The sequence below is a fragment of the Pelecanus crispus genome, chromosome 2, assembly GCF_030463565.1.
Source record: "Pelecanus crispus isolate bPelCri1 chromosome 2, bPelCri1.pri, whole genome shotgun sequence".
In the NCBI taxonomy this organism is placed as follows: Eukaryota; Metazoa; Chordata; class Aves; order Pelecaniformes; family Pelecanidae; genus Pelecanus; species Pelecanus crispus.
This window is the reverse complement of record NC_134644.1, coordinates 634,631-645,546: the sequence shown is the minus strand read 5'-3', so window position 1 is coordinate 645,546 and position 10,916 is coordinate 634,631. Positions and strand designations below refer to the sequence as shown.

Here is a 10,916-nt window from a genome sequence, read left to right as displayed (position 1 = left end):
TGGGGCACACACCAGGGCGCTGGGCCCAGTGCAAGGGACTGGGACGTACTGGGGGTTGTCCATTGAGGCCCGGGATGGCAGCAGAGGGCCAGAGCATCGCCCTGTGTGGCCGCAGAGGCAGCTCGGGGGCTCCTTGGAGCGATGGGAGGGAGCACAGAGGCCAGGCTCTCCCAGAGGCTGCGGGGGCTTGTGGTCCAGCCGCCTCCGGCACAGCCCCGCTGCCCTCCCAGCCCAGCTGCAATGGCAGCTGGCAGTCCCATATCTTCCCCACACATTCGCCCTCGGGACATTCCTCAGGGTCTTGGCCGGCCACCGCGTGCAGAAGGGGGGTGAGGGAACTGCCGGCGATGACCCCCATGGGGCTGGAGCTGCCCTTTGGCTCTGCCTCGGCCGAGCCAGGTTACTCCTTCACCGGCAGGGCACGAGAGTGCCAGCTCAGCACCCCTGCCAAACCAGGCGGATGTACAGACAAATACTTTATTATAGATTCCATAGCCTGAGAAAGGGATCTGGGATTTCACAGGAAACGCTGGTCCCAGTCACAACTTTAGAAGAAATGCCCTGGCTGGGGCAGTCGGCCTAAGGGAGAGGCCGGCCCCTCCACACCACCCACGCTGGCCTTGGGGGTATTGCCCACCGGCGATACCGTCACACCAGCTGACTCATCCCCTGTGTCACTGGGATCAACTGGGGGTCACTGGGATGTCTACGCGGGCAGGGATAACCAGCTCGGTCAGTGCCACCCTCACCGCAGGACCGCAGGGCATCGGTCATCCCTGTGTCCTACAGGGCTTGGCAGCAGGCATGTTGGGGACATGGGGATGACCTGTCTGCCACTGTCACCCCCTCATGGCCAACGCTACAGCCCAGGCACACTCTGCAATCCCGGGGGGACAGGAATCGAGTGAGAAACTGGCTCTGAGGAGCAGTGGGACATTGTGTGTGTCCCCAAGGAGCAGCTCTGACACTGCTGTCCCTCCCGCGGGGCAGGGCACTGCTCGGCTCTGAGGATTACACCAGGACACGGCACGGGCATTTCCTCAGTGCCCAAAGCACACTGCCTGCAGCAGCCTCCCCTGCAGCCCATCAGACCTCATGAGTGGCCAGGAATGAAAAAAAAAAAAAAATCCGATAAGCAAACTGGTTCCCCATGCTCCCTGCCCGGAGAGGGACAAAGACTTAGTGACGTCAAATAATTACATCAAACAACTCAGTGAAAAAAACAAAAAAACCCCAGAAAACTAAACTCGAAGAGTCCTAACTGCTCCATTTGGTCTGCACGGCGATGCCACCAGGACTGATTTCCTCTCTCTGTACGCAATTCGTGTTTCCCAGCAGCGCACGTGACGCACGCAGGGCTCTGGCCGCGGATGCGCGCGGTTGAAGTGATTCCTGGGGACACCGGAGCCACACCTGGCCTGAACTTACCGGGCTCCAGTTACCCGCCTGCCTTTGGGCAGGTCTCACTCCACAAGATGTTTGAGGTAGCTAACAGAACTAGTCTTCCATAGGATTAGTTACAGTGGGATTCTGCACATGACTAAAGGAGGCGACCTGCAATTTGGAGAGTGGGGGGCTTCCTTCCACAGCAGGGCCGCTCCCATGCAAGAGCCAGCGTCGGCGTGCAGCAGCCGACACGCCCGAGCCCCGAGGAGGGGGGTCCTCGCGCGGACTGCTGCTGCAGCGCAGGGCTCATCTTACCCGTGAAGTATTTCTAAAGTGACTCTCCATCTGTGCAGGCTGGTCCTGAGGGAATTAACTCTCGTGGGTGTTTCTGGCTCTCGCGGGCTGGCCTCGTTGAAGGAAGGAGGAAGGAGTGCTGCCGGGACCTCAGAAACACCTGCAGCGCCCTCACAAGCAGAAATTATTGTGGATTGATTTGTTCTACGTATCTTCCAATGCAACGCGTTCAGGTGTTCCCAACCTGACTGAGGGGTTAGCAGATTTCCTCACCAGGGTGGGTTATTAGACAAGCGTGGCCAGGACGCGATGGGGTCTCGGAGATGCCACGCTCTCTTCATCCGGCGTCTTGGTCAAGAAACTGTCAGTGAAGTGAAGAGCTCCTTGGGAATCCCGCCTGGCTCGCCAGCTTGGTTCCCTTCTCTCTGCCCTCTTCACCGTGTAATTGTTATTTCCAAACGCGAGGGGGTCAGCTCCTGCATCGCGTAATGGCTGACCTCAGCTGCTGTTTGCAATTCCTCTCGCTGGGCTGCAGATGTACCTGGTCATCTCCCAGGAATGTCGGCTTGGGAAAGTTTCGTGCCATCAGCCAGCAGTCATGAGAGTCTGAAGAATGGTAAAGCATTTCGGATCACTGAAGGCTTCTGTAATTTGCTCCCTATGGTGGCATCCAAGCTTTTGATTCCTTCTACAATTCAGGAAAGCTCCTAAAATCCAGTGGTTTGCAACTCCAGTGCCCCACCACGTGCAAAATCAACGCTCGCACATTTTCTCTCCAGGGACACCAGCAGCTTGGATCTCTCCTGGTGTCATTTCTCCGTCGTCCCCGAAACCGCTGCCCTATTTCCTAGTCTAACCACCGGCCGGACGGCTCTCCCACCGCAGCTGTAGATGTGGCAGTTCTTGTCTGGCGGTCCGACTTCTGCAGAACTGGTCAGGAGTACGTTTGCTGGAGCTGCTTTGGCTGTGGCAGCCGCAGGGCTAACGTTTCTCTCAGATGCCTGGGCTGGAGACGGAGGACCGCTCCCGCCCGCGAACGCCTCCGGGGCTCCTTGGGGCTGCCGGGGCGCTGGCACGACGGTCGCGGGCTGGGCCGTCGCGGGCTGTTGGAGCGCAGCCAGGGCTTTCTGCCGGTTGTGTATCTTCTCGTGGCGCAAGAGGTGAGTTTTGCGGGTGAAGCATTTCTTGCAGTCGGTGCAGCAATACGGCCTGTCCGTAGTGTGGGTCTGCAGGTGCCGCTGAAGGGAAAAGGTGCAAGAAAGAATCTTTTTGCAAAGACTGCATTTCAGCATGGATTTCCTACGAGACTTAGGACTCTGCTGTCGGGAGAAACACGTGCTGGACAGACTCCTTCTCTCCAGCTCCTCCTTGGCCTGGCCCAGCCAGGGCCCCCCAGCATACGCCCCGTTGCCCAAACTATAGGCACCTCCGCAGAAAACCCCGCAGAACTTCCTCCTCGGCCGGATCCTCAGCTCTGGGTGGACGTTCCCCCAGACCTTCGCCCCGAAGGCCCTGTCTTTTATGTGGATGCTCTGGTGAAGGTCCAGGTGGCGTTTGTCCGCGAAGCTGATCTCGCACATCGTGCATTCGTAGGGCCCTTCTTTGGCGTGGCTCCGCTGGTGGATGATGAGGTTGATTTTCAGACGGAAACGCTTCCCGCACTCAGTGCAGGGGTGCGACCACTCACGCACGTAGCCACGCCGACAGTTGCCCATCAGCAGGCTGCTGCTCGCGCACCTGCTCGGCTTCTTCTTGCTCTTGGCCTTGGCCTGCTCGCTTTTGGGGCACTTCTGGATCTCTGGGCCGGGAGAGGGTGCAGAAACCTCTTGCAACACCTCACGTTCTTCTTCCTTTACCTTGACGTTCTCAGGAGGAGAAGCCCCTTCACACACCGTTTTGTTTCCCAGTAAAAAGCCTTCCTCTGAAACGGAACACAGGCGTCTGTCATTCATGGTCCCAGGACAAACCCAGGTTGTGGTTAAGTCCCAAAGCACCGAGCAGGCTTTTAGCAATAAAGGAGCTACCAAAAAATCTGAGAACGCAGTTTGGGGAGGTGCAGGTGCCACCACAGCGTCCTGCTCACACGCCCCGAGCAACCCACTGTGGTCTCAGGGGGCAGATCTCTTGCTCCCAGGAAGAACCAGGCTGTGGTTTGCTGCAGTGCCATCAGGGCCGGTGGCACAAAGGGATCCACCTCTAAAAACCCCGACACCAACGACGGCCACAAGACGTAGCAGGAAAAAAGGTCATTGAAGAGCAACAGCCTGCAGTACTTCAGGCTCTTCGCTTCTGTCAAGCCTGGGGCTGCCAGCAAACACCAAACGCAGGCGAACTGGCTCCCGTGAGGGCTGTGCAACGCCGAGGGTTGTGGCAAACTCTCCACAACACCCCCCGCAGCCAGGCCACCCAGCCGGTGTAAGCCGTGCCCAGAACCCGTGCCGTTTAACTCTGCACACCAGCACCAGAAACAGGCTCCAAGTCCCTGGAAGAGGAAAGTGCTCTGCGTGTTAGCTTGGCAGAGCTTCAGGACCAGAACAGAGGGTGCCTGCAGACAGCCACCCCCCCTTCCTACACCCCCTGCTCCCTCTGCTTCTGGCATGGAGAAGCGGGCCGTCACGGGAAGCATTAAGCAACCTGAGCTCAAGGCCAGCTCTACCGTAACGCAGCAGAGCTGGAGGAAGGGAGCGTGCTACTGCCTCCAGCTCTCCCCCGATTTCTGACAGAAGGAACCCCAACTGGACTGTTGTTCTTTCCGCAGAGGTGATAGGGCTGGAATGCCCAACACCAGCCCCCTCCTTTGCTTGGTGATAAAAAAAGAGCTCTGAAACTTTCTTCGCATGGTGGTGTTGGGTTGATGGTTGGAATGATGATCTTAAGAGATCCTTTCCAATCTTAATGATTCCTAGTTTTTACTCTCATTATAGAATCATAGAATGCTTTAGGTTGGAAGGGACCTTGAGAGATCATCGAGCCCAACCCCCCTGCAGTAAGCAGGGATTGAACCTGTGAACTTGGTGTTATTAGCACCATGCTCTAACCGACTGAGCTAACCCGGCTGGTCTATTATAAATGATCCAGTCCCCAAGCCAGGAGGCGTGGAGTTGCTACTCTCCCCTTAATTGGTTTAGTGGTGGACTTGGTAATGTTAGGTTAATGGTTGGACTGGATGATCTTAAAGGGCTTTTCCAACCTGAACGATTCAAAGATTCTATGATTCTCCCTCCCCGTTTCAAGCATGTTAGCGAGCTGGGAGCTGCCTCTGCCTGCAGGGCCCCACATCTCCCCTGCACTGGGTCACTCACCGGCACTGGGCTCAGCCAGGTCCTCTTCCATCTCTGTCTCAGGCTGACCTTCCCTGCGCAGCTCCTCTTTTTGCGCACTCAGGGACATGACATTCATCACCAGGATGGGGAGTTCTGTTTCCAGAGAAGAGCAATTTTAAACACCCAGGGAGAGTTCACATCTTCCTGCTTTGGTGTGATGCTAACCGGAGATGTGTTTGGAGCATGCAGAAGAGCCAGAGAAAGCTGCGGCTCAAGAAGCCATGACACGTTGTGCCAGGGGAGGTTCAGATTGGATATTAGGAAAAATTCCTTCACCGAAAGGGCTGTCAAGCATTGGAACAGGCTGCCCAGGGAATGGGTTGGGTTCCCATCCCTGGAGGTATTTAAAAGATGCGTAGATGTGGTGCTTAGGGACATGGGTTAGCGGTAGACTTGGCAGTGTTAGGTTAACAGTTGGACTTCATGATCTTAAAGGTCTTTTCCAACCTAGACGATTCTATGGAAGGCACGTGAGGTGTTAGAAGGAACTGGAGCGAAGCCACACCCAAGGACCAAAAGCAGAGGGAGAGCTGGGAGGAAAGACACCAAGGTGCCGCACGCTGTCACCTCTGCAGAGCAACCTCATCCCTCCTAAGCCCTCCCCGCCAACTCTACAGGTAGTATTCCCACACTGCCTTGTGTTCAGGCTCTCAAACCCCTTCCATTTTCCCTGGCAGCACCTTGACAACACACCCCAAGGCTTCTGCTTTTCCCTGGCAATGCTGCTCTTAAGCACAGTGACCTGCCATGCCCTGTCCCACAGACGCTGCTGGGAGACTGCCTGAGAGAGCCGGGACAGGAATGGCCCCCATGTAACTTACCTGCATCAGCTTCCATGGGGACTTCACCTTCTCCCAAAGCCTCTTCCTTCTGGTCCATCTCTTCTGGTGTCTGCGGGGACTCCTGACCATCCAGGACGCCCGTCTGCGGGGACTCCTGACTGTCTCCAGTGTGTATCTGCGACGACTCCTGACCATCTTCAACGTGTGTCGGCGACAACTCCCGACTATCTCGGACACCTCTCAGCAACGACTCCTGCCCATCTCCACTGTGTGTCGGCGATGACTCCTGCCCATCTCCACTGTGTGTCAGCGATGACTCCTGACCGTCTCGGACACCTGTCTGCAACGACTCCTGACTGTCTCCAGTATGTGTCAGCGGGGGCTCCTGACCGTCTCTGACGCAGAGGTCCTCATCCCTCTCGATCCGGGACAGGACGTCAGGCTTGGACACAGCATAGTCTGCTCACAGGGCAGAGGACAGCGTGTTTTATTTGGAACTGGCTGTACCTTTATCCTGCCGAACTCTCAAAGTGACCCTTCTCTCCCTAACCCCAGATCTAGCAGGCGGTACAGACAGACACAAATATATTATCTGTGCTCTAACCAGAAAGGTGGTGCTGCTTTCTTGGCCCTACGGCAGGATCCACCCGTGAGCGCAGCTGTAGCTCAAGTACAGAGAAAATCTAAGTAACAGAACATGAACTAAAAATCTCAGAGAAGAGGGAGAGCCTCTGTCCACACACCACTTTTCCTCTTTTCCCGCGAGCGCTTGACAAACCAACACCCAAACACACACTGGGCGCTCGTACCGCTTCTGGGTAACGTTCCCCAAAGGACAGAGCCTGCCCTGCTCTCTGCCCTCTCCAGCACTCACCCGGCCTCTCCTGGGGCTTCTTTAACCTCCAACCCCTCAGTCCCGCAGGAAAGAGCTCTCAATCACAGCTCTGCCCGCACGCTGCTGCTTCTCTTGGCTCGGTCAGTGTCTGCCTCTCCCTTTCCAGCGTCTCCTACCTTTCTTGCCCAGCCTTTGCCCTCCTAACAATTGATTTTTCCAGCTCTCCCATGCCATGCCCCAAGGCAATCCTGACAGCTTCTGCTCCCCGCAGCACTAGCAGAGCTCCTCCAGCCTCCTCCACCTGCTGCAGGTTCCCGGATTCCTCACGTCCCACCATGTCTCCTCTCTCACCAAGGCAAGCAGGAGTGTCTCTGGAAGCCCCAGGGCTCATGCATGCAGTCAGGTGAAGAAGGATTGCCGAACTGCATGGAAACAGGACTGGAAGGGATCACAAGAGGCCTGTCCCACCACTCCAGACTCCATCCCAGCCCCTCCTGACAGGCTTTGTCTGTTTTTCTCCACGTTATTCATCTGACCAAGCATAAATGTTCCTCTTGGAAGAAAGATTCAAGGTACTCCGTGGAAGTTTAGTCAATGCAGTCAACGGACGCTCAGAGCAGTAACAAAGACACTGCTGGGAGATCTCCTGACAAAGCTGAGACAGGAACTGCCACCTCCTCCTGGCACCTGCCTAACTTACCTGCGTCAGCTTCCATGGGGACTTCACCTTCTCCCAACACCTCTTCCATCTGCTCCGTCTCTTCTGCTGTCTGCGGGGGCTCCAGACCTCCTCTGGTACATCCCTGCAGGGACTCCTGACACTCTCGGATGCGAGTCTGCGGGGATTCCTGTCTGTCTTCGATGTCCGTCTGCAGGTCCTCCTGACTCTCTTCGATGTCCGTCTGCGGGGACTCCTGACTCTCTTCGATGTCCGTCTGCGGGGACTCCTGACTCTCTTCGATGTCCGTCTGCGGGGACTCCTGACTCTCTTCGATGTCCGTCTGCGGGGACTCCTGACCCTCTTTGATGTCCGTCTGTGGGGGCTCCTGACCCTCTTCGATGTCCATCTGCGGGGGCTCCTGACTGTCTTTCATGCAGAGCTCCTCATCCCTCTCGATCCGGGACAGGATGTCAGGCTTGGACACAGCATAGTCTGCTCACGGGGCAGAGGACAGTGTGATTTGTTAGGAACTGGCTACAGCTTCACTCTGTCAAACCCTCAGATGTTTCAAAGTGACCCTTCTCTCCCTAACCCCAGATCTAGCAGGCGGTACAGACAGACACAAATATATTATCCGTGCTCTAACGACAAAGGTGATGCTGCTTTCTTGGCCCTACGGCAGGATCCACCCGTGAGCGCAGCTGTAGCTCAAGTACAGACACAATCTAAATAGCAGAACGTGAACTAAAATCTTAAAGGAGAGGGAAGGGCTTTGTCTTTAACATTTTCCTCCCATTTCAACTTTAGCAGTGACTTGAAGAGCAACTCTTCTGAGCTATCCTTCTGGAGTAGGGACAGAAAACTTCCTGCTCTGTAGAGATGCCTGTGTCAGATGGACCACGAGAGGAACAGGTTTGTTCTGTTTCTACAAAATATTATTGAAAAAAGCAAAGCCTCAACTTCAGTAGCTGCACAGACCAGCATGTTACTAGTCATGCCCAAGAAACAGCTTTTGGTGGGGAATATCCTACAGCCCAAATCCTCCAAGAGCATGTCGGGTGCCCTTAGAAAGGCCAAGCATGATTAGGTTAGTTCTTTACCAAGGCACGTGGAAACGTCCCTGTCATCGTACGTAGGAGTTAAACAGAAAACAAGAACTAGTTCAAGATGCAGTTATCAAACTTCACCCCGATAATTCCTGAACTGTGCTGGAAGATCACGAGGGTTCCCTGACCCTGGAATCCACTTACATGGTCATTAGGAACAGCACCTCGCATGGATATTTTTTATAATCGATATTGCTTGTATTACTATCGCTACTATTATTTACTACAGATCTCTCTCACATTGTTTATTGCTTTACAAGCAGAAAGGAGCGAAAATGCGTGGGTCTGACTGCCCAGGAGAGGTTCTGCTAGCCACAGGCGTCCAGCCCCACCGAACCAGACCATCGCTCGGGCTGCGGTGGGAAGCAGTCCAGCCAACCCGCAAGAGAAGCTCATCCGGCGGCGCGAACCCCGTGCCTTACCCAGGGAGATCAGCATCTCGTAGTTCCCCCTCATCACAGCCCTGTACAGATCCTTCTGCCAGCGGTCCAGTCTCTCCCACTCCTGCTCGTTGAAGTACACTGAAATATCATCGAACGTGACCGGTACCTGCAATCACAAGTATTACACGCCTGGTGCCTTCTGATGCGGTTAGATAACTGGAAACCACGCACGTGCAAGTGAGCGTTTGCCTTTGGTTGCCGGAGCTCAGGGCCGGCACAGAGCAAAGCGTGCCTGGCCAGATCGGGGCTTGTGAGCGGCGAGTCTGGGACTCGCAGGTGCTCAGCCACCCAAACCCACTGCTAAGATCGCGCTGGCATTTCCTAACCCTGCTCCGCAGCCACGACGGTGGCACCGGTGCTTCCCGGGGCCAGGCCGGATGCTGTTACCTTGGGGATCTCACCCCGGGAGCCGGGGGGCAGCCGCAGGATCCAGAAGTTCCTGTTCTTCAGGAGATTCTCCACGTTGTCCAGCCGCTGCTGGAGGTGCCCGTAGTCCTGCAGAAGGCTGCCCAGAGCGGCCAGGTTGCTGCCCAGCTCCCCGACCAGGTTCTCGCAGGCCAGCAGCCTCCGCTCGGCCCTCTCCGTCCGGTTCTGCAGCTCCTGCAGCTGCTGGGCCTTCACCTGCCCCGCCGCGGCCCGTGGCCCCATGGCCTGCGCCGCCTTGCGCCTGGGGGTGCCCGAATCCTAGTGGGGGGTGAGAGGTGAAGGGCAGTGGGGGGAGGCCCCAGCCCTGGCCCAAGGGTGGTCAGTGCCTGGGGACCCACTTGTGGGCCCCCCCCCAGCCCCCACATCCCCCAGGGGGTCTGCCAGACCCTGGCTGCACACCCCCCTCCATACCCCAAGACTGCTGGGAGACCCCCCCATCCCCCAGGACCCGCACCCCTTGGGGACCCCCCTGTCTCTGGGGACTATGACCCCTTGGGGACCCCCCTGTCTCTGGGGACTACGACCCCTTGGGGACCCCTCACCCCCTGAACCGGACCCCCTGGGGACCCCCCTGTCTCTGGGGACTACGACCCCTTGGGGACCCCTCACCCCCTGAACCGGCCCCCCTGGGGATCCCCCCATCTCTGGGGACTACGACCCCTTGGGGACCCCTCACCCCCTGAACCGGACCCCCTGGGGACCCCCCTGTCCCCCTGGGGGACCCCCCATCCCCTGAACCGGCACCCCTGGGGACCCCCCTGTCTCTGGGGACAACCCCTTGGGGACCCCTCACCCCCTGAACCGGCCCCCCTGGGGATCCCCCCATCTCTGGGGACTACGACCCCTTGGGGACCCCTCACCCCCTGAACCGGCACCTCTGGGGACCCCCCCGTCCCCCTGGGGGACCCCCCCATCCCCTGAACGAGCCCCCCTGGGGACCCCCTGTCTCTGGGGACGACCCCTTGGGGACCCCTCACCCCCTGAACAGACCCCCCCGGCGACCCCCCTGTCTCTGGGGACGACCCCTTGGGGACCCCTCACCCCCTGAACAGACCCCCCCGGGGACCCCCCTGTCTCTGGGGGCGACCCCTTGGGGACCCCTCACCCCCTGAACCCGCCCCCCTGGGGACCCCCCTGTCTCTGGGGGCGACCCCTTGGGGACCCCTCACCCCCTGAACCCGCCCCCCCGGGGACCCCCCTGTCTCTGGGGACTACGACCCCTTGGGGACCCCTCACCCCCTGAACCCGCCCCCCCGGGGACCCCCCTGTCTCTGGGGACGACCCCTTGGGGACCCCTCACCCCCTGAACCCGCCCCCCGGGACCCCCCGGGACCCCCCGGGCTGCGGGGCCGGCGGGCCCCCGCGCTCTCCCGGTCCCAGTCGCGGCCGGGCCCTCACCGGCCCTCACCGCCCTCACCTGAGCGGGGCCCCGGCGGGACATGGCCGCCACCGGCCCCGCGCGCCCTGCGGCAGCGCCGCCCGCCGGGCCGCCCGGACGTGACGCAAAGGGGGCGGGGCCTGGCGGGGCTGGGGGCGCCCCCTGGCGGGCGGGAGGAGGAGGCGGGGCGGGGCCTGCAGGGGCTGGGGGCGCCCCCTGGTGGGCGGGAGGAGGAGGCGGGGCAGGGTCACGAACCGCCCCCCCCCGGTGCCACCGGTGCCA

General features: G+C 58.7%; 1 protein-coding gene across 1 annotated transcript; it reads right to left on the bottom strand.

Moving 5' to 3' along the window:
• Positions 1-2,462: 2,462 nt before the first annotated feature.
• On the bottom strand, positions 2,463-10,697 carry LOC104031771 (uncharacterized). The gene is made up of 7 exons (XM_075706502.1): positions 10,674-10,697; positions 9,218-9,514; positions 8,810-8,936; positions 7,321-7,773; positions 5,825-6,244; positions 4,983-5,096; positions 2,463-3,601 (listed from the first exon to the last, which is right to left on the bottom strand). Exons 1-7 carry the CDS (start codon positions 10,695-10,697, stop codon positions 2,490-2,492), a joined length of 2,547 nt encoding a protein of 848 aa, XP_075562617.1. The 3' UTR covers positions 2,463-2,489.
• Between the last annotated feature and the right edge of the window lie 219 nt (positions 10,698-10,916).